This window comes from Syngnathoides biaculeatus, chromosome 5, assembly GCF_019802595.1.
Source record: "Syngnathoides biaculeatus isolate LvHL_M chromosome 5, ASM1980259v1, whole genome shotgun sequence".
In the NCBI taxonomy this organism is placed as follows: domain Eukaryota; kingdom Metazoa; phylum Chordata; class Actinopteri; order Syngnathiformes; family Syngnathidae; genus Syngnathoides; species Syngnathoides biaculeatus.
Genome location: NC_084644.1, coordinates 16,024,932 through 16,052,021, shown reverse-complemented (window position 1 = coordinate 16,052,021; position 27,090 = coordinate 16,024,932). Strand labels below are relative to the sequence as shown.

At 45.4% G+C, this 27,090-nt stretch overlaps 1 protein-coding gene across 2 annotated transcripts; it reads left to right on the top strand.

Moving 5' to 3' along the window:
- The first annotated feature begins 4,811 nt into the window (after positions 1–4,811).
- LOC133501463 (uncharacterized) lies at positions 4,812–11,599 on the top strand. 2 transcript variants are annotated; one of them, XM_061821248.1, is made up of 2 exons: positions 4,812–5,323; positions 8,987–11,599. In XM_061821248.1, the coding sequence occupies exon 2, from the start codon at positions 9,138–9,140 to the stop codon at positions 10,119–10,121; it is 984 nt and encodes a 327-aa protein (XP_061677232.1). In that variant the 5' UTR covers positions 4,812–5,323; positions 8,987–9,137; the 3' UTR covers positions 10,122–11,599. The 2 variants fall into 2 exon arrangements, with proteins under 2 accessions (XP_061677232.1, XP_061677234.1); XM_061821250.1 differs by having other exon boundaries at positions 5,245–5,323; positions 8,963–11,599.
- The last annotated feature ends 15,491 nt before the right edge of the window (positions 11,600–27,090 follow it).

The window sequence follows — 27,090 nt, the reverse complement described above, 5'->3', positions numbered from 1 at the left end:
CAGCTGTTCCAACCTGCTTGGACCCGTTTCTTCACTTCCTGACCACACTCTCCATTGCTCTGTATTGTTGACCCCAAGTATTTGAAGTCGTCCACCCTCGCTATCTCTTCTCCCTGTAGCCTCACTCTTCCCCCTCTACTTTTCTCATTCACGCACATATATTCTGTTTTACTTCTGCTAATCTTCATTCTTCTCCTTTCCAGTGCATGTCTCCATCTTTCCAATTGTTCATCTGCATGCTCCCTGCTTTCACTGCATATGACAATATCATCTGCGAACATCATGGTCCAAGGGGATTCCAGTCTAACCTCATCTGTCAGCCTATCCATTACCACTGAAAACAGGAAGGGGCTCAGAGCTGATCCCTGATGCAGTCCCACCTCCACCTTAATTCCTCTGTCACACCTAAGGCACACCTCACCATTGTTCTGCTGCCATCATACATGTCCTGTACTATTTTAACATACTTCTCTGCCACACCAGACTTACGCATGCAGTACCACAGTTCCTCTCTTGGTACTCTGTCATAGGCTTTCTCTAGATCCACAAAGACACAATGTAGCTCCTTCTGACCTTCTCTGTACTTTTCCACGAGCATCCTCAAGGCAAATAATGCATCTGTGGTACTCTTTCTAGGCATGAAACCATACTGTTGCTCGCAGATACTTACTTCTGTCCTGAGTCTAGCCTCCACTACTCTTTCCCATGACTTCATTGTGTGGCTCATCAACTTTATTCCTCTATAGTTCCCACAGCTCTGAACATCCCCTTTGTTCTTAAAAATGGGAACTAGAACACTTTTCCTCCATTCTTCAGGCATCGTTTCGCCCGCTAGTATTCTGTTGAATAAGTTGGTCAAAAACTCCACAGCCATCTCTCCAAATTGCTTCCATACCTCTACCGGTATGTCATCAGGACCAACTGCCTTCCCATTTTTCATCCTTTGTAATCCCTTTCTGACTTCCCCCTTAGTAATCATTTCCACTTCCTGGTCCTTCACTCTTGCCTCTTCAACTCTTCCTTCTCTGTCATTTTCTTCATTCATCAACTTCTCAAAGTATTCTTTCCATCTATTTAGCACACTACCGGCACCAGTCAACACATTTCCATCTCTATCCTTAATCACCCTAACCTTCTGCACATCCTTCCCATCTCTATCCCTCTGTCTGGCCAACCTGTAGAGATCCTTTTCTCCTTCTTTCGTGTCCAACCTGGTGTACATGTCTTCATATGCCTCTTGTTTAGCCTTTGCCACCTCTACCTTTGCCCTACGTCGCATCTCGATGTACTCCTTTCGCCTCTCCTCAGTCCTCTCAGTATCCCACTTCTTCTTCGCTAATCTCTTTCCTTGTATGACTCCCTGTATTTTGGGGTTCCACCACCAAGTCTCCTTCTCCCCTTTCCTACCAGATGACACACCAAGTACTCTCCTGCCTGTCTCTCTGATCACCTTGGCTGTCGTCGTCCAGTCTTCCGGGAGCTTCGGTTGTCCATCGAGAGCCTGTCTCACCTCTTTCCGGAAGGCCGCACAACATTCTTCCTTTCTCAGCTTCCACCACATGGTTCTCTGCTCTACCTTTGTCTTCTTAATCTTCCTACCCACCACCAGAATCATCCTACATACTACCATCCTATGCTGTCGAGCTACACTCTCCCCTACCACTACTTTACAGTCAGTAACCTCCTTCAGATTACATCGTCTGCACAAAATATAATCTACCTGCGTGGTTTTACCTCCGCTCTTGTAGGTCACTATATGCTCCTCCCTCTTCTGGAAATAAGTGTTCACTACAGCCATCGCCATCCTTTTTGCAAAGTCCACCACCATCTGCCCTTCAAAGTTCCTTTCCTGGATGCCGTACTTACCCATCACTTCTTCATCGCCCCTGTTTCCTTTACCAATATGTCCATTACAATCTGCACCAATCACAACTCTCTCGCTGTCTGGGATGCTCAGAACTACTTCATCTAGTTCCTTCCAGAATTTCTCTTTCAACTCTAGGTCACATCCTACCTGTGGTGCATAGCCGCTAACCACATTGTACATAACACCCTCAATTTCAAATTTTAGTCTCATCACTCGATCTGATACTCTTTTCACCTCCAAGACATTCTTAGCCAGCTCTTCCTTTAAAATAACCCCTACTCCATTTCTCTTCCCATCTACTCCGTGGTAGAATAATTTAAACCCTGCTCCCAAACTTCTAGGCTTACTACCTTTCCACCTGCTCTCTTGGATGCACAGAATATCAACCTTTCTCCTAATCATCATGTCAACCAACTCCTGAGCTTTTCCTGTCATAGTCCCAACATTCAAAGTCCCTACACTCAGTTGTAGGCTCTGTGCATTCCTCTTTTTCTTCTGACGCTGGATCCGGTTTCCTCCTCTTCTTTGTCTTCGACCCGCAGTAGCTGAATTTCCACCGACGCCCTGCAGGTTAGCAGTGCCGGGGGCGGGCGTTGTTAACCCGGGCCACGACCGATCCGGTATGGGATTCTTTAGATGAACGCTCATATTTGTTTGGCACAGTTTTTACGCCGGATGCCCTTCCTGACGCAACCCTCTGCATTTATCCGGGCTTGGGACCGGCCTACAGATTGCACTGGTTTGTGCCCCCCATAGGGCTGCATTAAAGGGGTACTCTCTAAACAGAGGTTTACGAAATCACTTGTGCCTGCCCCACACATAGTGCCGTGGCCAAACTGAACTGTACTCAGCCACTGGTTTTGCAGCAATTCTAAATTTGAATTGCCATTGCGCAATGTAGTAACGTCGCAGGTTGCAACCTTTCAAAATGTACAAGAGCTTGGCAACAATACTTTTGTGGGTTTTATGGAGCAATACTGTATGTGGAGACTCAAAATCCTTTGAGTTAGCAGTTTAACATCACAGGGCATCTCTAGACCAAATCACTCACTGTGCAGGTGTGAGTCACCAACTCACTTTTTGGGAATGCAACAGTCCAAGTTGGGCTTGTCTTACAACAGTCCTGACATCCCTCTTACAAAGATAATCTCACTGTATGGAACAAGTAGACACCAACGAGCTTTTGTTCTTTCAGACAGGCATACAAACAGCGCAGCTATGTGAAATACCCATACATTCTATTGTTTTTAACCCTGGCCATTTTCCATAGTTTTTTTTCTCCTTTTTACAGTCTGATACCTCGGTATTAATGGAGGACTGTTCAGACCAGTGTGTCTGCCATTCTGGACAGTCTATCTGTAAACCAATAAGTTGCCAGGAGGGGGAAGACTGCACCACCAAGAACGGAACTATGGGATGCTTCCCCACAGGTTTGTTGTCAGTCAACTTACATATTCAGTCAGTAGTTAGTGCATGGAAATGAGGTGCACAATAGCTCACGACAATAATTTGCACTCAACCTAAAATGTTGGCTCTGTTAAACCCCAAAATGTTTTCTAATGGATTTTACGAAATCATACTCTGTACCGTCACTGTTGTTAATGCATTTGTTCATTCCAGACCCCTGTGCTGAGGTAGTGTGCAAAAAAAAAGAGCACTGTGAAATATCAGAAGGAGAAGGAGTGTGTGTGCCAGATACCAGTGTTCTATGCTGGGCCTTAGGTGACCCACACTACACCACGTCTGATGGCTGGAGTTACTCATTTCAAGGAACTTGCACTTATGTTCTTGTCAATACCACAGGTTTGTAATAACATCAAATGGTTGTGTTTGTTTCAACTTTCTGTAATAGTAGTTTAATTTTCAGTATGTTCTGTATACTTTACTGAGTTGAACATCACAGAAAAAAAAATACTAAACCACTGATTTTGATCAAAAACTGAGTTGTGTTTACCCCTTGGTTCTTCATCCGTCCATTTTGTGGGTTAGTTGGTGACAGTTGGAGTACACTTATGGAATGGTCCCCGGTCAATCATAAGGCAAACACAATAAATCCACATCAGAAAAGATCCAAACTCCAAAAAAATGGGAGGGCCTGAGCTGAAACTTGAAAGTGTAGAACCAAGGAATTGTTATTCCATTTCCCTCAATAACCTTGAATTTAAATTGTTCTTACCAACACCTTTTTGACAGCACTTACAGGTCTGTGCCAAAGTATTTAAAGCAATGTTCAGAAAGGCAAGGATGGATGAGTTTCATTAGAAAAAAACCCCATTGGGCCAGTCACAGCCCTGACCGAACCCATCAAGCAATTTGGGATGCAGATCAATGATCTCCGAGCTCACACGTATTAATATTGAACTTATTTCAACCGTACCAGGTGTTGATCCCTCCCTGCCAGAGATAACAGTGACAACCAAAAATGAGCTTCATGGGAACTCTGATGGCTCCTTTGTGTGTTCAGCTACTGTCGAGCTGTTGGGCTACACAATCACCATTCCAAGAGATGAGAGAGGCTTTGTATTGGTAGGTCTGCTGGAAGGAAAATGTAGTGAAAATCACTGTAAAATACATTGTTTCTTTTCAGTTCCACAGAGCTCTTAGTTTTTCAAATAGAGAAACTGCTGACAATCCTTCGGGTAACAAGGTGTTCGCTCTTAGGAACTTCAACAAACGACTCACTTTTTTTAGATTTGAAAATGGTTCAGGATGTAATTCTTTCCATGTTTTGTTTCGACTGCACTGTTTTTGTCTTCCCTTCTTGCTTTGTCTTACTGTACCATATATCTGACTATTTAATTTTTGGGTAGTCGACATGTCGTTTATATACAGTATTAGTGTTTGCAAGATGATCCCTATCAGGCCAGCACAGTCCAATTTTTATTTAGTTTCAATCTTTCTGGAAAATCTGATACCCTCATATACAGGCCAAGGTACCTGAAAGGAGTGTTAATTAGTGATGCTTCCCATAACCGTTGAATACCCGAATGTATTGTGCAACCATGGTTATATAAGTTGTTTTTCACTCACCTGTTTTTCACTCACTTGTTTTTCTGGTCAAGACGTCTTGACCGTTTCACTATCGTGTTCGCATGCATACACTCACTTGTTTTTCGCATATAAGTTGTTTTTCACTCACTTGTTTTTCTGGTCAAGACGTCTGGACCGTTTCACTATCTTGTTCATATGCATACCAAAGACGAACATTGTTGTGGGATGTCTTGACAGTTATGGCTGCGTAAGATGTTTCTCAGAGCCTGAAGGACACACTTAGGTGTCAATAGTAAATCGGCTACAATTGTTGCGGCGCCCTTTCTCTCGCACGCAACTGAAAAGCATAATAGAGAGATGCAGAGTACAAACAGGTAGAGTCTGCTGCGGGTTTCGTACAGACGGCAAGCTGGTTGACAAGCGGACCTCTACCTGGGTAATTGGCTCTCCACCTTCTCGGCATAGGTAAGGGGCTCATATGATTGATTTCACGCAATGTCAACTGTATTTTGAGAACTTGCATTTGGTCGAAATAAATATGCCAGTTATTGAGGCTAAATAGCATTTGGGAACGTTGGTCTTTTGTTGAGTGTCGTCTTTGTCTCCTGAGCGCCGACCAGCACCGATCCTTTCAATCAAACATTTTTGGCGTTGTCGCCAGGATTGTGCAGGCTATGCGCAGGAGATAAAAACAGGATGCATTGTTTTAGAAGGAAAACTCAGGGTGCACAAGAGGCACCAGAGAAGGAGGTGGTGCCCGGGTGGGAAGGCATCACTTTCCGAGAGATAGAAGCTGTCTTACGGGAGCGTGGGGGGCGCCCCGGACCGTGGACAGGAGTGAATCCCACTGCCACGCCCTTGGCATTATCTGATATGTTGAGGCGGGTGGATGTGAATGCTCGTGCTCCGCTGGGAGGCACGCAGCAGATGTTGTGGATGTGCGGAAGCTTGGAAAAATTGCGTGTTGGAGTTGGATAAGGTTAGAAGCACAGAAAATGAAAAGGCGCAAGAGGTTATCCAGCTAGAGGTTATAGTGAAAGAATTAAAGGAGCATTTGGCAAAAATGCAGAGTATAACGGAAAGAGCTGTAATGCATATCTCCCGAGTGGCGCAAAGAGGGCGAAAGAAGAAACCTCGTAAAATAGAACAAGCGCAAATCCGTTCATTCACCACTGGGCTGTCAGCGCAGTGGAATCCGGAGGAGTGGAACGGGGATATGTGGGGGGATAAGACCGGACCCGCCACCACAGACTGGGTTGTATCCCTCGTTAAAGGGGTTGCAGATACACCCTTTCACGCGACGAAAAGAGCAGCGACGCGTGATACGAGATCGAATCCAGGATCTGATGGGGGCGGACGGTCAACCAATTCTGGACGAAAATGGCGAGCGAGTGCGAGGGCCGGTCCCACAAGCGCAGCCAGAGCCAGAATTGTTCATGACTAGAGAAGATTATACACAGGTCGGCATGGTTGTTTTGGGAGTATCAAGATGGCGGATGGCGACTACAGTTTTGGTGGCCAATGAGCCATCCAGTCTTTTTTTTTTGTTGGTTTTTCTTTAGATCAGTGCATTAAACAGTGAGGATAACGCAGTATAGGAAATGAATGAACGTTCACTTTTGCACATAATACTGCTTACAACCATACTCTTATCGTGCGTGTATGTGTTTGTATGCATGTGTGCGCGCACAGGTGTTGCCTTTCTATCGTGCGTGTACGTGTTTGTACGCGTGTGCGCGCGCGGGTGTTGCCTTTCTATCGTGCGAGTATGCGTTTGTACGCATGTGCGCGCGCGGGTGTTGGCTTTCTACAAGTGTTTCAATAGACTTAACGTTACAAAGATCTTTGTTTACTGAAAAAGCTATCCAAATACTATATTGTATGCTTGTCATATCTTCTGAATAATGTACACTATGTTTGCATGTACAGTTTTACAAAGGATGCACCGGTTCCTTTTTGTTAACTACGACTGTGTCTTTTGAAGTATATGATATGGAAATTTATTGGGATAAATCAGTTCAAACAGTAACAGCATTAGTAGATACCGGGGCGGAGGCCTCAATAATTTATGGAAATCCAGAGAAAATGAAAGGCCCCCTAGTACCATTAACAGGACTAGGAGGAAATGTGATTTATGGAAAACATGTAAACTTACCTTTGAAAATAGGAAATATGCCTATAAAAACATATATAGTGATTATAACCCCTATCCCAGAGTGGATAGTGGGCATGGACATATTAGCCGGAATGACACTTTATTTGACAGCCGGGAGATTTGAATTCGGAGCAAATCCACTGAAAATACATGCAATATTGGTGGGTAAAGTAAAAATGCCACCTTTTCCGATACCACAAGCTACACAGGTAGTTAGTCAAAAGCAATACCGGATACCTGGAGGACAGGAAGAAATTTCGGCGACCATTAAAGAATATTTAGAAGCTGGTGTATTGAAAACAGTGACGACAAACTGGAACAATCCGTTGTGGCCAGTCAGGAAATCAGATAACTGTGGGAGGATGATCGTAGACTACAGAGGATTGAACAAACACACACCTGCATTGACTTCCGCGGTGCCCGACGCAGTGAGAATTATAGAACGAGTGCAACATGATCCCGGAACGTGGTATGGGGTCATATATTTGGCTAACGCATTTTTCACTATTCCTATTCCTGAGGATAGGATGAATCAATTTGTGTTTACCTGGGAAGGGCGCCACTACACGTTTACCAGACTACCACAGGGTTATTTACATAGTCCCACAATCTGCCACCGGGTGGTAGCAGAGCACCTGGAAAAGCTAAAAGTTCCTAAGGAAATAATGATACTTTAGTTGGGGAGAAAAACAACAGCGATCATTTGATATGGCGAAGGAAGCGATACAGCAAGCAGTGTCACTGGGAAAAATGAAATCGGGACCGGTAGAATTGCAGGTGTCGGCGTTAAATGAATACGCTAACTGGAGTTTGTGGCAAAAGCAAGATAGGATTCGTAAACCCTTGGGATTCTGGTCGAGAAAGCTCCCAGAAGCAGGCCTAAGGTACACACCTTTTGAAAAGAAGCTATTAGCATGCTATTGGGCATTGGTTGAAACTGAGGCTCAAACGGTGGGCCATGAGGTGTTAATGAGAACACATATACCAATTTTGACATGGGTTAAAGGTAACCCGACGACACATAGAATAGGAATCGCACAGGAAGCTAGTATTATCAAATGGAAATGGTATGTGTCTGAGCGAATTAAAATAGGGGAAAAAGGAGTCTAAAGAGTGGGCAAAGAATCACCATGTGGAATGGATCTATCACATTCCCTACTATCCGCAGGCTGCTGTGTTAATAGAGCGAATGAATGGAATTTTAAGGAAACATTGAAAAAGCTATCTCGAAACAGAACGCTGGACAAATGGTGCAAAGACTTACCTAAGGCGGTGAATCAGATTAGTAATAGACCGCTTGGGGCAGGAATAACGCCGCTAATACGAATGATAATGGGGGAACGGTACAAAAATTCCAAAGGGGAAATTAAAATGTGGAAAATTGATCCTCAAGCTGAAATTCCCGTACGAGCTACTCCAGGCTCAGCAGGATTGGATTTGAAAATCCTGACAAACATCACTCTGGTTCCCAACAAAATCCAAATAGTGAAAACAGGATTGGGGCTCCGGTGTCCACCAGGGACATATGGACACATTATACCACGAAATGGGTTATAACTAAAAGGGTTAACACTTTAAGCCGGAGTAATTGATGCGGACTATCAAGGAGAAATTGGAGTGGTATGCAAATTATTAGCAGAACAGCCCCTTACATTGGAAAGAGGGGACAAAATTGCTCAATTGGTAGTGAAGCCTTGCCTTGTAACCAAGGTAAAAGAAATACCTAAACCTGTGGTGATAACCACCAAAGGGGAGGGAGGATTTGGCTCCACTGATTTGGCAGGGGCAAAAGTTTGGGTAAAACAGCCAGACGGTCCTCCCCGAGCAGCAGAAATTATAGCTCAAGGGCAAGATGCTACTGTGAGCGTCTTATATCCTGGAGAGGAGAAATGGGTAAATGTACCGGTGTCAAAATGTTATACAAGAGAGAACTAATCACATGTTTGTAGTATGCACTATTTGTCATAATACAGATGCTGTGGTGGTATTTGCTGATTGGAAGACCATCATCGGAGAGGCGCCATAGCCGGACCAGGGAAGACCGAGGGCCCAAGAGGTGGCAGTGTCGTCTGCTGGGTCACGTGTATCCTTGTCCTTGGTGCCTTGGTCCAACTCTGCTGCGCAATGACGGAGGGTGACAAATTGGAGCAGGTCCAGCGGCTCCACATAAGATGGAAAAGCAGTACCCAGGACCGTACTCAAGGAGACTACACCTGTCCAGCTTACCGAGCTTGCGGCGTGGTAAACGTCACCAGCAATTGTCAGATGTGGAAGTGCAAAAGGTGCCTTGGAGGAAAGGACATCCCGGTGGTGGAACAAGGATGCAACTTAACCGTCATTTCAGTAGTCCCCATGTGCCACTACAACAGGACGACCAAGACCTGCAATGAGCACAACTGGACGAGGTGGACGATTACCGTAAAAGAAACCGTTTTTTTTTTTTTTTTTAACAGCACTGAAATCTCGGGACGGAACACATTTTTGTATCTAATATGGGTGTTACCTGGGAAACCTAATGCTACAAGAACACACATAGCACCAGTATTAGATACCTGTACACACATGGCACAAGCCAGGGTTAAAACCCGAGTGTACTGGGAAATAAAATTCCCCGATATACCACACTGTACACGAAGACGTAAAGCTTGGTATGATACTCTCTTAGGAGGAATGGGAACACTGTATGGTGTAGCTAATGCTGCAGATAACGAAGTAACCAGAACAATGTTATCTAACACAGGGCAACGTGCATCAGAGCCTATACATCAGGTAGGGGTATGGCTTCCAAAAGCTATGATAGGGCAATTGGAAAACACAGATGTTTGGAAAAAGGCATTTACATGGGAGTTAAAATTATGGAGTGAAACGTATGATGCGTTAAAGAATCTATCACATATCGGTAATTGGACAAACTGTGCATTGCAAATGATACATGCGGAAGCTCAAAAAGAGCGATTCCAGAGAATAATGACAACGGGAAATTATCACGAATGGAGACGGGTTTGGAATATTAGTAGCAAACTTTGGTTACAGTTACACTCGGAGCGAACAAAATGCAAGTACATATTGTGCTGGGTATTGGACTCAGTACAATGTGTCTACTATTAAAACGATATGTAAGTATCAAGTATTACCGGTGATTACTACCACGGGATTTTGGTTTCTACATCTGGATGGAGAGTGGATGGATGTGGGAACAAATACGATTTATGAGATGAAAATGTGTGACGAAACAGACAGAGGAATGGCGTGTACATTACAACAGGGACACAGCAATCCATGTTTAACCAACTCAGAGGCTGTACTTTGTGATTGGACGAGGGAGCCACGAAGGGAGATGTTGTGGCAAATCGGACCACATGCTCTATGTATGGCAACAATGCAAAATAATTCACAAGTACCATCGGTTCCTTTCGTTGGTTGCTTATATAATGTGCACCTATAGCATTGGGGAAACCAGACGTATCGTTTGACGAATTACTCTGTGTCTAATCGGCTGACACAAGTACAATGGGATGTACTAAAGAATCACTGGAACCTCTCACTGGAGCGTTTCAAATGCGCATTGGAACAATCCACTGAAGTTCAGAAAATTATACAGTCACATACGTCTAACATCTTCAAGCTCATGGTGTCCACATTAGTAGCCAGCGGACGGGTACAACATGCTGCTAAAATAGTACAACAGTCCTCACCCCATCACTGGTGGGACATCTTTTCAGGGATGTCAGTCACTGCTTGGAGGACTTTGGTGCCCCCTCTGATTCTGTTGGTTATTGTAATAGTATTGCTATCACTATGTAATCTGCTAACGTGTATCTACGTAAGACGTATTCGAGCTGAAGTGGAGTGGGTGATTATGCAACGCATGAGATGATTGTACGCCTTGAGAAACGTAATGGACACTTCGGTGTCGAGAATTACACTATTAAGTTGGTGCCTCACCCCACTCATGTATACATTTATGCTAGATGGCAAGGATGTTTATCACATCAATATATTAACAGAAACCTAACGTTGCGGGAATTATGATCCATGTTCTTTCATGACATCATGAATCACACTGGAAATGGAATAGTGTTACCATCGACGTTTGACGGGTATATCAACTAATATGTGAAGCCTCAAGAGTGGAATGAAAGGAGTGTTAATTAGTGATGCTTCCCATAACCGTTGAATACCCGAATGTATTGTGCAACCATGGTTATATAAGTTGTTTTTCACTCACCTGTTTTTCACAAATTTTTTTTTCTGGTCAAGACGTCTTGACCGTTTCACTATCTTGTTCACATGCATACCAAAGACGAACATTGTTGTGGGATGTCTTGACAGTTATGGCTGCGTAAGATGTTTCTCAGAGCCTGAAGGACACACTTAGGTGTCAATCGTAAATCGGCTACAATTGTTGCGGCGCCAGGTGGGACGGGTAGGCCACCCGCCCTTTCTCTCGCACGCAACTGAAAAGCATAATAGAGAGATGCAGAGTACAAACAGGTAGAGTCTGCTGCGGGTTTCGTACGGACGCCCAGCTGGTTGACAAGCGGACCTCTACCTGGGTGATTGGCTCTCCACCTTCTCGGCATAGGTAAGGGGCTCATATGATTGATTTCACGCAATGTCAACTGTATTTTGAGAACTTGCATTTGGTCGAAATAAATATGCCAGTTATTGAGGCTAAATAGCATTTGGGAATGTTGTTCTTTTGTTGAGTGTCGTCTTTGTCTCCTGAGCGCCGACCAGCACCGATCCTTTCAATAAAACATTACCTAATCATTGTTTATAGATCTCAATTTTCCCCCTTTAGGTGGATGGTATTAAGACTGGTGTTCCAGTCTTCCTAGAAGGAGGCAGTATTTCTATAACAGAGTCAGGAATAAGAGGCTTCCTCCAGAGTGATATTGGATTTACTGTCACATTTGATTGGTCTACACTCATCACGGTTTCCCTCAGCAGCAGCTATTATGGTAATGTGGTCGGACTATGTGGCAACTACAACGGTAACAAGAACGATGAGATGGCAACTCCTGGAGGCCGCATAGCAGTCAATGTGACAGACTGGGCGGGAACGTGGCGCATTCCTGATGGTGACCCATTCTGTTACCATTACTGCGATGGCATGTGTTCTCAGTGCTCCGAAGAGGACCAGATAAGGTAACGTTCATCAAATCACACCAGATTAGTGATTTGAGGATAGCTTTGGAGCACATGTAGGTACTTGTGTACATGTACTGTAGATTTGTATCTTCAGTGTGTTATGTGAATAGGATCTTGGAAAAAGTAATGGCAAATACAGAAACTACCCTTGTGTGGAGAGCTGCTCAGTGTAGCCAACCACCTGCCTCAGCTAGGTGCAGACAAGAGACACTTCTATTTGCATGTTCTGTTGGTATTTTAGTTATTTTGGACACTTATCCTGAGTTGAGAATCTACCACAATATTTCTAGTACTAGACTGTTCCTGTGAAAACCTGTGTGGAACAGTCAACATTGTCGATTGTTTCAAAAGACAAAATGGAAAGAAAAATTGTTTTAGTATCACACAACAAGACTACACTCCTAACATTTTTTGATATAATGAATATCTTTTAATCAGACAACACTGAAGACTCAGAATTTGCTACAATGTAAAATCATGAGTGTACGCTACAGCAAGTATATTGGTTGCTTTATACCCGCGCGGACAGTGGCCACACTGACATCACAGCAGCTATCCTGCGCGCAGTTTGCCTTTATACTCGAGCACAACCCGTGTGGGGAGTTTTGAAACTTTACTGCAGTTCTCCTCTAAGTCAGGGGGTTGCTACGGGTGGTATTGGCTAGGTGGCCACAGGGCGGAGTTTTCTCTGCTTTGTTTGGTCATTTCCAGTAGTCGTTTTTCCTTTTCTTCCGAAGAACAAAGCAACAGTGCTAGAACAAATGGGCCTAAATGACCAGATGATATATTTAATTATGCAGCAAAACCAATTCAGGAGGCAGCGGTTTAAGTGGTATGTGGAGTCGGTTGGAATTATGAATACGGAACATTCACGAGAGATGATCTCTGAGGCTTTCTAAACGTACCAACTTTTTTTGATGTGTGTGTGTTAAGTTACGCAGAGGAGCTGCGCGGAGCAATGTGTAAGTCACGTGATGCATGGAAGACGTTGTCGACCATGCAAGCCCATGAGTATAAAGAGGCCTTAACAGTGTACATTTACTGTCCCCTCAACATCCAGCCATGAATGAACTAAAGTGGCACCCTAAATGAGAATGTCCAAAACCTGTCCAAACTGTAAACATGATTTGCATGACCATTTTTTTCCAACACTGGCTGTAGTGTGTCTTTCCCCCGAAGTTAGCTGGGATAGGCTCCGCCACTCCTGCGACCCTTGTGTGGATAAGCATCTTAGAAAATAAATGGATGGATGTCCTTACCTTCTTAGGTATGGAGTTCACCAAAGCTTCACAATTTACCAATGAAATCCTCTTTCACTCCTCCATGACGACATCATTGTGTTTGATGCATGTTAGCGATTTTACGCTCAGGACATGGTTGGTGTATTGTGTGTCAGCAAGTGTAGATGTAGTAAGGTTAGAAACTGTGGACCATGGTTCAAATTATTTTACCATGGTGTTGATGGGAAGAGGAACTGACTAGGGGTCATTTTAAAGAAAGGGCTAACTAAGAATGTCTTGGAGGTGAAAAGAGTGTCAGATTGAGTGATGAGGGAAAAAAATCTGAAATTGAGGATGTTATGTATGATGTAATTAGTCGCTATTGCCCACAGATAGGATGTGACCTAGAGGTGAAAGAAAAATTTTGGAAGGGGCTACATGAAGTACTTCTGAGCATCCCAGACAGCGAGAGATATGTTTGTGAATGAAACAGGAGTGATGAAGAAGTTATGAGTAGTTTTGGCCTCCAGGAAAGGACAGATGGTGGTAGACTGCAAAAATGATGGAAATGCATGTAGGTAACATTTTCTTCCAGAGAGTGAGGAATATGACCTACAAGAGCAGAGGTAGAAGCCCACAGGTGGATTACATTTTGTGCAATGTAATCTGAAGGACGTTAACGACTGTAAAATAGTTGAAGTGAAGAGTGGGGCTAAACAGCAAAGGATGGTGATGTGTAAAATGACTTAGGTAGTAGGGAGGCATATTAAAAAAATCAGAGCAGTGAACCATGTGGTGAAAGATGAAGAAAGAAAGAGAGTTGTGCAGCTTTTCAAGAAGAGATGAGACGGCTCTCAATGAATGGGAGGAAATTCCAGAAGATTGGACGACTACAGCCAAGGTGATCAGAGAACGAGAGAGAGAGGCAGGAGAGTAAGGGGAGAAGGAGGCTTGGTGGTAGAACCTAAACGTACAGGAAATCATGGAAAGAAAGCGGTTCAGTAAGAAGTGAGACACTAAGATGACTGAGGAGAGGCAAAAGGCATACCAAAAGAATATTATGACTTGTAAGCCAGGTTGTACACTAAAGAAGGAGAAAAAGATTTTTACATATTGGCCTGACAGAGGACGAAAGGTGAGAAGGAAGTGCAGAAGGGTAGTGTGATTAAATATAGAGATGGAAATGTGTTGACTGGGGCCTATAGTGTGGTGGATAGATGGAAATATTACTTTGAGGAAGTAGCAATGATTAGTAAGGGGGCAGGTTAGAAACACACTAAAGAGGTTGGAAAATGGCAAGACTATTGGTCCTGGTCACATATCTGTGGAGGTATGGAAGAGTCGAGGAGAGGTGGCTGTTGAGTTTTATAGTGGGTGAGAAGATGCATGAAGGATGGAGGACAAGTGTGCTGGTACACGTTTTTCTGTCATGCCGCACTGATTAGGAGGCGCACACCTGCGCCTCATGCTGGCTGATTACCCCCAGTATATATAGGACCCAGGGGACGACAGGTCTTCGCCAGATTGTTGCAATCCATGCCTCGTTCCTGCACTCCCGTATCTCTGATCGTGAACCCGTGTGTACCGACCTCCGCCTGTTCTCCGACTGACCCCGTAAGCCTGACTCCTTTGACACTCCTACGTTCTTTGATCAATCTCCCGTGTACCGACTCCTGCCTCCCCGCAGACCTGCTCTCTACGCCCGACGTCCTGACTACTGCTGCTGCACCTGACTGTTTGCCTGATCCCCGACCTTGGAACAATAAACGTTTTTCCCGAATTACCTCTGCGTCTCCTGAGTCCTGCATTTGGGTCCTCTCTCCGTGTCGATGGGTCGCGACAATTTCAGAACAAGGGTGTTGTCCAGAGCTGTAGGAACTATAGAGGAATAAAGATGATGACCCAAGCAATTAAGTTATGCGAAGGAGTAATGGAGGCTAGACTTAACACAGAATTCACTATTTGTAAGCAACAATGTGGATTCATGCCTAGAAATAATACCGCTGATGCATTGGTTGCCTTGAGGGTGTTGATGGAGAAGTACAGAAAACACCAGAAGGAGTTACACTGTGCCTTTGTAGAGCTAGAGCAAGCCTATGAGAGAGTATACAGAAAGGAGCTGTGGTACTGCATGCGGAGGTCTGTAGTGGTATAAAAGTATGTTGGAATAGATAGATACAGGACGTGGATGAAGGCAATAGAACATTGATGAGATATGCAGTAGGTGTGACAGAATTTTGGGTGAAGGTCGGACTGCATCAGGGATCAGCTCTGAGACCTTGACTGTTTGCAGTGATGAAATATTGGCTCACAGATTATGTTACACAGGAATTCCCGTGGACCATGATGCTCACAAATAACTGTGATTGTAGGAACATTTGTCTTTGTATTCCTCACTTGGTTGCCAGCTCACACTCTTTAACCAAAATAACGCACCATCTTAACCAAGGAAGTTTAATTTGGTCTCATAAAACCACTGTCTGCTTGTCTTCAACTGTTTGCAGGATCCGTTGTGCATCATCTTCAGAAGAGGTTATTTCTGGGATGATGACCATGCAGACGAATTTGATATAGTGTGTATCTTCAAGTATAATATGCATATAGAGCAACAATTTTTATTTTTAAAATCCTTGAAGAGGTCATTTCTATCTTCCTGGGATCACCAAGACCCATGCATTCAGCGGCCACCCAGCTCTCGCTATGGCCTTTCCCACAGGTGATGAACTCGTTTGAAGGGGGACCGATGTTCCCCTTCCGGGGTGTGCCCGGCCAGGACCCATGGGTGTAGGCCTGGCCACCAGGTGGGTGCCTTTGTGCTCCAGAGAGGAGCATCAGTGACCCTTATCCACCGTGTTGCCTATTATTCAGCCATCCACTCATCCATCCATCCATTTCCTGAGCTGCTTATCCTTACGAGGGTTCGGGAGTGCCGGAACCAATCCCAGCTGTTGTCGGCCAGGAGGCAGGGTACACCCTGAACTGGTTGTCAGCTGATTGCTGGGCACATGGAGACAGACAACAGTCACACTCACAGTCACACTTATTATTTACCAATTTAGAGTCTCTGTTAATGCATGTTTTTAGGATGTGGGAGGAAACCAGAGTGCCTGGAGAAAACCCACACAGGCACAGGGGGGACCTAGATTTGAACCCGATCCTCAGAATTATGAGGCCAACACTCTACAGCTGCGCCACGGTGTCGCTCACCTATTATTATTATTAGTAGTATTCTTGTTTTTATTATTGGTGGCACTGCGGACAACTGCTTCACACATTTTCTCCACAGTTCTGAGGACCCAGGTTAAAATCCAGTCCCGCCCTGTGTGGAGTTTGCATGTTCTCCCCCTACTGGCGTCGTTTATCTCTGGGTATCTAGGTGTCTTCTTGCATTGCGAAAGCATGCGTGGTAAGTTCATTGAACATTAAATTGCCCGCAAGTGTTAATGTGAGTGTGAAAAGTTGTTTGTTTATATGTGCCCTGCGATTGGCTGTTCAGGGTGTATCCAGGCCCTCTCCCAGAGACAACTGGGATAACCTCCAGCGCACCCGCGACGCTGCCTGAGCACAAGCGGTACAGAAAATGGATGGATTATCTTTGTTATTATTGTTGTTATTATTATTAAGGAAGCGTGTTCGGCTGTAAAAACTAATGCTCATAATGGTTATGGTTGTTGATGTGTTTTTTAAGTTGTATAGATGCCTTTTTCTCAAACCAGTTATACTGTAGTTCTAACCCATCCATCCATCCATCCATTTTCTTAGCTGCTTTTCCTCACAAGGGTAACAGAAGTGCCCGAGCCTCTCCTAGCTATCTTCAGGCAGTAGGTGGGGTCCAACCTGAACTGGTTGCCAGCCAATTGCAAGGCACATGGAGACAGGACACACTCACAATCACACTTAGGGGCAACTTAGAGTCTCCTTTTAATGCATGTTTCTGGGTTGTGGGAGAAAACTGGAGTGCCCGGAGAAAACCCACAGAGGCACGTCGAGAATATGCAAACTCCACACCGGCGGGGCCAGGATTGAACCCTGAATCTCAGAACTGTGAGGCCAACATTTTCCAGCTGTACTACCGTGCCGCCTTCAAAGGATTCTTTTTGTCACTTGGCGTACGACATGACAACTGGAAATGGTCTGAGATTTTAACCCCGGACCTCTCGCAGCCTAAGCGAGAATCATACCCTTACACCGAACCTACTGTAGTTCTATATAGGTTAATATGAAGAGTTTAGATGCAAAAGCAGATATAACCATTTTTGTTCTTTCTGTGGATTCATTGATCAAAGAATCTACAGAAACAACAAAAATGGATATATCTGCTTTCTTCATGTGTACATTTTTTAATATATATATTTGTAGTGCCTCTCAAGTATATAATACTTTTTGACTAATCTGAGTTCCTTCCTAAATCAAAATTAGGAACTAATCAATTTACTTGATGGTAATTACTCTAAACTTATATTACAACTTTACTCTTTACTTGTGCACTTATTCCCTCTCAAAAGGTCTCTGAAATAATATTACCCCTTATGAGTTAAGGTTATCCTAAATTAAATCACCAATCTGCCAAATAACCTTTTTAACTGTCTTGCAGATAGTCAAATAATATGAGCAATGACCCACCCCGGCAGAAACCGTGATCGGTGGACCACTGCCAAAGCCATGACCAGCGGATGCGCCGCCAAGTCGCACATCGACACATTTAGCACCCCTGATTTGTACGCCGATCTTTTGTGATGTTCTGAGAGGATTATGTCCCCCAACCTACTATTATTTTTTTTAGTAGCTCCATACATACCTACCTGTCATTTGGAACCCACGAAGCTCTCGTCCTTTACACCTGTGCAATAAATTTTTCACAACGAACCGTGTCTTTTGGAAACATATGAAGAGCGAATCCATCGTCCCGAATGTTCAGACAATATCCAGCAATACAACGAGACGGCATTTTGGCTAACACGAAGGAACAAATAGCTACTTTCCAGCAGGTAAAACTAGTATGAACACACAAGCCCGCCTGCGTACGCTCCTGCTGTTAACGTCACTTCCTGCTCCTTCTCCAAAACAAATCCCTCGAGAGGATTTCCATGGCAGGATTTACAAAAAGCCAAATATGTCAAAATCATGTTTTGTGGTGAAAAAAACGGATGGATCAATTCCGGTTGCCTTTTTTTTTTTTAAATTAAAAACACAAAAAAATCATGCATTTCATGTCAGTGGGGCTTTAAGTTATGTTTATAGATAACCAGTAACCTATTTACTCCCTCTGCCCTCACTATTGAATGTCCAGCCAACAGTCATTATGAGGTTTGTAGTCCATCCTGTCCACCCAGCTGTGGTGCTCGGCCAGAAGTGTGCCACAAGGCCTGTGTTGAAGGGTGTTTCTGAGAGTACGGATATGTTCTCAGCCGAAATGGGTTAATGCAAACCATGCCATTTCTTTCCATTGTCATGTGATACCTGCGACCTAATTTAGAATATCTGCCCTCATTTTGTTGTTCTGTTTCATACCAACAAAATTATCAAAATTCAGTTTCCGATTCAGACGACTCAAGTCGGGTTCCAAATCCTTCTAGTCAACAACAGTGTTTCTGGAGCTTAGAGCCCAACCCAGGTTAGGCAAAGTACAATACAAATTATAATTTATACTGGAAATTTGATAATTTCCCTCCCCAGCTGATCAAAATCACCTTCTTAAATGTCTCAAAGATGATCATGGTTGATTATTTCGTGGTGAGGGGGTATTCAGAATCAGCTTCCTCATTGATCTAATCAGAAAAAAATTGGGGTTGAAAATTGTAATTTTTAACCCTGTTCAATATTTATCGTTGCAAAGCCTTATTTGTGTGGTCACCACAGAGTTTGGTCGAACCTCAGACTGTGATTGTTAAATGAGATGTAAAAATATATAATTGGTAAGCAACCTGAAGCTTGCGCTATTGTTAGACACAGTGCAACTGGTTCTGCAATTGTTTTAAATTTTGCATGAAGGTGGAGGGGGAAAATGGCACTGGTACTCACTCTAAATTACGTATTTTATGATAGACATCCATGTCAAACTGCAATTTTTCACTAATCTTCAAAGTTTCAGCTATGACACTGGTACACGCTCAAAATGGCATATTTGATGCTGGCCAGCCATGTCAAACACTGCAAATTTTCACCAATCTTCAAACGTTCAGATTCTGTATAAGTGAAAGCAAGAATCTGACTGACTTGAGTGACGTCTTACAAAGATACAAATTGATGGTCTTCTTGCTGGTCATTCATGTCAGACGCACTTCTGACAGTGTTGCGTTGGCACAAGTGTATTCCTCTAAGCTCTGGGCCATCAACTAAAGGGGTCATCAACTGGGGGCTACCAGTCATGAATGTTTCACGTCTTTAACTCCTCTACATCTTCAGATGCCAGCACGAGTGCACAGCTTTTTCGCTACCCCTCCCATCCTCCTCTGCTAGTCATTGGATGGTTTTCCTCCTGAGCATTCTATGCGTGGAGCAGGCAAACAATTGAGGACCTAATAAAACCTCTCATCCCACTTCCATGGGACAAATGATTCCAGCCAAAACCCCTGCACTCTTCTGCCAGGTATGGACACTTTGAATTCTTCTGTTCGTTGGCAAGCTTGACCCCCTCTTCCCAAGGGAGAGTAAACTCAATCTACAGGAGGGTATAGCACAGTTCTGACCACATAATCACATCTGGCCCGATAGATTTTTCTCTCCCTGGAGAATTGCAGCTGTCTTCACGAATTTATCCTATTGGATCACTCACTCATTTGAATCAAATCTTAATGTTTCCCGCTTGCAAGGACTGGGGGTCTGCTGTTAGGCTGTCTGCCACCTTACTTCGCACCAGATTATGTTGCCACCTATATCCTTGGGTCAAAATTATCTTGCAGCCTGACAGGACATGCTGTGGGATTGCATTGATGTCCAACTCCAAATATTTAGCTTTGTTTTTCAGTACTATGCTTTATCATTCACCCTACATTTCTAGACTACTCTATGTATTATAATCACGGATGACGGGGGATCTTTTCAACACATTTATTCACAAACAATGGAAAAAAAAATATTTTCATGTTTGGCGGTGAGTGTTAACAACTGGTTTATTTTCACAGTTGAGTGAATGTGTCATGGCCTTGCCGGTCCTTGGCCGTACTGGTCCCCGAGACGGCACGCCCTGCCGCAATCAGCAGATGTCCACACCTGCGCCTCGTCTCTAGTAATTACGTCACAGTTATATAGGACCACATGCACGGTCTGGCCTTTGAAAGCGTTGCTTCATGCCTCCTTCCCACACACTCATAATCCCGCTCCTGATATCCCGTGTACCGACTCCTGCCTGCCCACTGACCTGCCTCCTATGCCTGACGTTCTTGTTACTACTGCTCCCGTTGACTGCCTGCCTGATCCCCGACACTGGACTGAATCAACACTTTTCCTAAACTGGCTCTGCGTCTACCGAGTCGTGCATTTGGGTCCAACCCAGTGTTCTGATCGTGACAGAATGATCTGTCCAAAACATGGACCCAGCTGACTCAGCTGCGTTCCGTTCAAGTGTTCTGGTACCACGGCTTGCCTACCGACGTGGTGTAGGACAGGGCACCCCAGTTCGTTTCACGATTTCGGAGGGAGTTTTCCTCGCTGATTGGGCCATGGCGAGTCCGTCCTCGGGTCAGCAGCCAGAGTCCAATTGCCAGACCGAACCGGTCAATCAGGACATGGAAACCTCCGTGACCCCGCCTCATGGAGTCGGCAGCTGGGCTGGGTGGAATACTCCCACAACTCCCTACCCTCGACTTCGACAGGTATGTCGCCCTTCCATGTGGTGCATGGCTACCATCCCTCTCTCTTCCCGTCCTGAGACACTGACTCACCGGTTCCGTCGGCATTGGCCGTGGTAAAGCGCTGTAAGCAGAATTGGGAGCGAGCCAGACGAATGCTCCTATGTATGGGGCATACCTACAAGGCCACACCGGACCGCAAGAGGTTGAGGGCTCCAACCTATAAAGTTGGACAGCGCATCGGGCTGTTGGCGAGAGGCGTCCCGCTACGAATAGAATCTTGAAAGCTGGCCCCCAGGTTCGTCGGTCCTTTCACTGTCACTAAGGTGATCAACCCAGTTCATTCATACAGTATCATTGAAACTCCCAAGATCGATGGGGGTCCACCCTACCTTTCATGTCACTTTGCTCAAGCCAGCTCGGTCGTCTCCGCTGGTCCCATCTGCCAACCCCTTCCTCCCCCACCTCATGGTTGATGGGGGTCCGGTCTACACTGTGCACCAGCTCCTGTTGTCTTGCCATTAGGGAAGGGGTGTCCAGTACCTGGTGGATGGGGAGGGCTACAGTCCCGAAGAACAATCATGGATCCTGTCCTGGTTCGTGGTTGATCCCTCCCTCATCAGAGACTTTCTCCCCTCTCACCCCGAGGCACCTGGGCCGTCTGGGGCCGGCCATGAAGGTGGGGGGGGGTACTGTCATGGCCCTGCCGGTCCCTGTCCTGACCGTACCGGTCCCCGAGCAAGCACGCACCTGCCGCAATCGGCGGAGGCGCACACCTGCGCCTCGTCTCGAGTAATTACGTCCGAGTTATATAGAACCACACATACGCTCTGGCCTTTGCCAGATCGTTGCTTCATGCCTCATTCCTGCACTCTCGTAATTCTGCTCCTGATCTCCTGTGTACCAACTCCTGCCTGCCCACTGACCTGCCTCCTACGCCTGACATTCTTGTTACTGCTGCTCCCGTTGACTGCCTGCCTGATCCCCGACACTGGACTGAATCAACATTTTTCCCAAACTGCCTCTGCGTCTCCCGAGTCGTACATTTGGGTCGAACCCCGTGTTCTGGTCGTGACAGAATGCAGTTTTACACCTGAACCTACTCACCACACTAAACAAACTCAAGTGCGAGCTATGACAAAAATATTTCACCTTAATTGTCATACTGCTTTGAAATACATGAAAAAACAAAATAAAATGAATAAATAAAAGCTATAGCACTGCATTGATTGCAAACAAATTTCGTGTCATTACACTTTTTTTCCTCTCTCTCACTGCACTCCTGCAGTCTACTTGCTGCTGCTGACTCTTGAAACTTGGCATTTTTTTGCCTTCACAAGTGCCTCAATATTAGGTGTGCCATCCTGATTAGCAGCACATTAAACAATGTCATTCAAGTGTTCATTTCATTTGTTAACCTTGAGTGCTGTCATGATCCTGCCGCTCCAGCCCGGGCTGTGCGGGTGTCCGCGGTTGCTTTGATTGGGAGGTGCACCCCTGCGCCTCATGCAGCCTGATTATCCTGTGTATTTATATGACCCCGATGACGACTGGCCGGCGCCAGTTCGTTGAGCTTCATGTCCCGTTCCAGCACTCTCGTATCTCTGATCGACAACCTGTGTGTACCGACCTTCGCCCGTTCTCCGAGCAACCTTGTAAGCCTGACTCCTTTGATACTTCTGCCTGCCTTGATCGTTCTCCCGTGTACCGACTCCTGCCTGCCCGCTCACCTGCTCCCTTCGCCCGACTTCCCAACTACCGCTGCTGCACCGGACTGCCTGCTTGATCCCTGACCTCGGCATATAATAAACGTTTCTCCTTGAACTACCCTGCATCGTCCGAGTCCTGCATTTGAGTCCTACCCCCGTTCCAATGGGACGTGCCAAGTGCTGCTTTGTTTTATTATTGTTCACAACAATAAGTCGTCCCAAACGGATAGAATCTTTTCAGCCGTGGCTGTTAATTTGGGGTAACCTGGGAAGAGATATTGAAAAAACGTATCCAATCCCACGGACCCAAATTTATCCTTCATAGCAGAATCACACTGCAAGTCAATAAGCTCAAGTTCAATGTCAGCTGGCATATCAGAAGGCTTCAATGTAAATGGTGAGCGAAAAAAGCCAAATTTGTTCTCAAGTTCACTGAATACCTGAAACCTCTGCTCAAACTCTCGCAGCAAAACTGTTATGTTGTCTTTATATTTATCCAAATCATTATCATGACAGGCGGCATGGTGGATCAGCTGGTCAAGCATTGGCCTCACAGTTCTGAGGACCCGGATTCTATCCCGGCCCCGCCTGTGTGGAGTTTGCATATTCTCCCCGTGCCTGCGTGGGTTTTCTTTGGCCACTCCAGTTTCCTCCTGTCGTGTTATCAAATAACATAGACGTGAGTCCCTGTCTTTCAACGTGTGTGATCCTTATTTTTCTTTCCGCCCACCAACTCCCTAACTTACTTCCTTGTCGTCACACACCGTCGCGCCCTGGTGACGTCAACACAATCACACCACATCTCCCCTTTCTAGAATCATTGGGTAGACTGCCAATGATTCAACAGACCTTGAGGGTTATTCTGCCTCGTGGTTGGAAGATCTGCTCCTGTCTTTACCTGTCGCCGACACACACAATATTTTAGTCTTAGCTTGAACAATTCACTTTAACAAATCAATAACTCAACCAACAATTCTGCAACTAACTACACATTTACATGTCAAAAACATAGCATGAATCACATCACATTTCAATTTTTTTTTTTTTTTAGTTCCTGCATTGTCTCTAAATCATAAATCCAACCTCGCTGGCTTCATTACAGCCCTCCCGGACCTGGTTCTAAGAGTAGGACTAGATGGTGGCTCTGGAAGGTTCTGTGGCGGTCGTTCTTACAGCCCTCCCGGACGTGGTTCTAAGAGTAGGACTAGATGGTGGGTCTGGAAGGTTCTGCGGCGGTGGTTCCTCTGTCAGTTGATCTGAATTGTCCCTCTGGGAAGGTTCCACCGGAATGGGGCAGCACTGCTCCAGTGAGGCTCTGATGGGCGTGAGATGACGACGGTTCCGTCTCAAGGTTCCGTGGGGTCTATCCACGAGATACGAACATGGTGTGGCATGACTACTGATGATGGCCCCTGATGTTTCTTGATCCTTGATCCACACCACCTGGCCTGGTTCCAGTGCCTCGAGGTTCCTTGCACGATACCGCTGGTTATAGCATCACGCATCTTTCACTCACTTCTCATTTTCCTTCAACCGAACAGCTTCAAGATTTGGAATAGCTGGACTCAGCAAGGTGGGAAGGACGGGCACTGTTGTCCCAAGCCTCCTTGCCATGACAAGCTGAGCTGGACTATATCTAGCCTCTGCATTGCCTTGTGGGTATCTTGAGCTGCTGGTGACATGCCAGAACCCATAGGACTTTGCAAACTCTGAGAAAGCCACTCCTGAAAACTGTGCCCCCCATCCGAAACGAGAAGGTTTGGTATCCCATGACGTGCATAGATTGACTTAAGGTGGTGGATCACGTCATTTGACCTTGTTGATGTCAGTAGAGCTATCTCCACATACCTTGACATGTAGTCCACAACCACCAAGTAGGTCTTACTCCCGAGCACAAACAAATCTGCTCAGAGCTTCTCCCATGGTCGGCCTGGGTACGGTGATGGCATCATTGGCTCTCGGTCGTTTTGCCTCTCCTTGCAACATGTTTGGGAATTTAGAACCAACTCATTCAGCTGCTGGCTCAGCCCGGGCCACCACACTGACTGTTGTGCCCTCTGTCTGCATTTCAGCACATCTTGGTGACTTTTGTGTAATTTGGCAAGGACATTATTTCTCATCACTGAGGGAATGAGAAGTCTCTGTCCGTTCAGCAAGACACCATTCTGGATTGTGAGGAACCCCTGCTCTGCCCAATACAGCTTGAGTCCTGGCTGTTCGAGCCTGTTGACAGGCCAGCCGTCTGCGCACAGCTGCATCACACATACACACACACTGTCACGCCTCTGCTGCCCCATCAGCTCTTCCAGGTAGTAGATGCTCACCGGCAGGTGGTCCATCACCATGTCCATGTAGATGTTGGTATCTTCCAACAGCTCCTTGTCTGCAGGCATCTCGTCCCTCTGCACAGGAGCTCGTGACAGTGTTTCAGCTGTCCACAGGCACTTCCCTGGCACGTGAGTGATGGAGTAAGAATAGCGTATGAGTCGCATCCTGAAGCGTTGGATCCAAGGAGGTAGAGCATCCAATGGTTGTGTACCCAGGAGACTTAGGTGGGGTTTGTGGTCTGTCTCCATCTGGAAATGTTTCCCTATGAGGAAGCTGCAGACCCTTTCGCAAGCCAGCGTCAGTCCCAGAGCTTCCTTCTCCACTCGCGCATATCTCTGCTCTCTAGGTGTGAGAGCCTGAGACATGTAGGCTAATGGCCTTCACCCCTCATCCCATTTTTGGAGCAGTACTCCTCCCTAAAGTTGATGAGCCACACAATGAAGTTATGGGAAAGAGATCTAGATCGAGAGCAAGCCTATGACAGAGTACCAAGAGAGGAACTGTGGTACTGCATGCGTAAGTCTGGTGTGGCAGAGAAGGATGTTAGAATCGTACAGGACATGTATGATGGCAGCACAACAATGGTGAGGTTTGCCTTAGGTGTGACAGAAGAATTTATAGTGGAGGTGGGACTGCATCAGGGATCAGCTCTGAGCCCTTCCTGTTTGCAGTGGTAATGAATAGGCTGACAGATGAGGTTAGTTTTATGATGTTCGCAGATGATATTGTGATCTGCAGTGATAGGAGGGAGAAGGCGGAGGAACAATTAGAAAGATGGAGGCATGCACTGGGAAGGAGAGGAATGAAGATTAGCCGAAGTAAAACAGAATATATGTGTGTTAATGAGAAAAGTGGAGGGGGAATAGTGAGGCTACAGGGAGAAAAGATAGCGAGGGTGGAGGACTTCAAATATTTAGGGTCAACAATCCAGAGCAATGGTGATCATTCCCACTTCCTGGTCCTTCACACTTGCCTCTTCAACTCTTCCTGCTCTCTCATTTTCTTCATTCATCAACTTCTCAAAGTATTCTTTCCATCTATTTAGCACACTACTGGCACCAGTCAACATATTTCCATCTCTATCCTTAATCACCCTTACCTGCTGCACATCCTTCCCATCTCTATCCCTCTGTCTGGCCAACCTCTAGAGATCCTTTTCTCCTTTTTTCGTGTCCAACCTGGTGTACATGTCTTCATATGCCTCTTGTTTAGCCTTTGCCACCTCTACCTTTGCCTTACGTTGCATTTCGATGTAGTCCTTTCACCTCACCTCAGTCCTCTCAGTGTCCCACTTCTTTTTCTCTAATCTCTTTCCTTGTATGACTCCCTGTATTTTGGGGTTCCACCACCAAGTCTCCTCCCCTTTCCTACCAAAAGACACACCAAGTACTCTCCTGCCTTTCTCTCTGATTACCTTGGCTGTTGTTGTCCAGTCTTCCAGGAGCTTCTGCTGTCCATCGAGAGCCTGTCTCACCTCTTTCCGAAAGGCCGCACAACATTCTTCCTTTCTCAGCTTCCACCACATGGTTCTCTGCTCTACCTTTGTCTTCATAATCTTCCTACCCACCACCAGAGTCATCCTACACACTACCATCCTATGCTGTCGAGCTACACTCTCCCCTACCACTACTTTACAGTCAGTAACCTCCTTCAGATTACATCGTCTGCACAAAATATAATCCACCTGCGTGCTTCTACCTCCGCTCTTGTAGGTCACTATATGTTCCTCCCTTGTCTGGAAATAAGTGTTCTCTACAGCCATCCCCATCCTTTTTGCAAAGTCCACCACCGTATGTCCCTCAAAGTTCCTTTCCTGCATGCCGTACTTACCCATCACTTCTTCATCGCCCATGTTTCCTTTACCAATATGTCCATT

What these genes read in the sequence shown, in the direction of transcription:
- LOC133501463 (XM_061821248.1), top strand. Translation starts at nt 9,138, where the DNA reads ATGACGGAGGGTGACAAATTGGAGCAGGTCCAGCGGCTCCACATAAGA.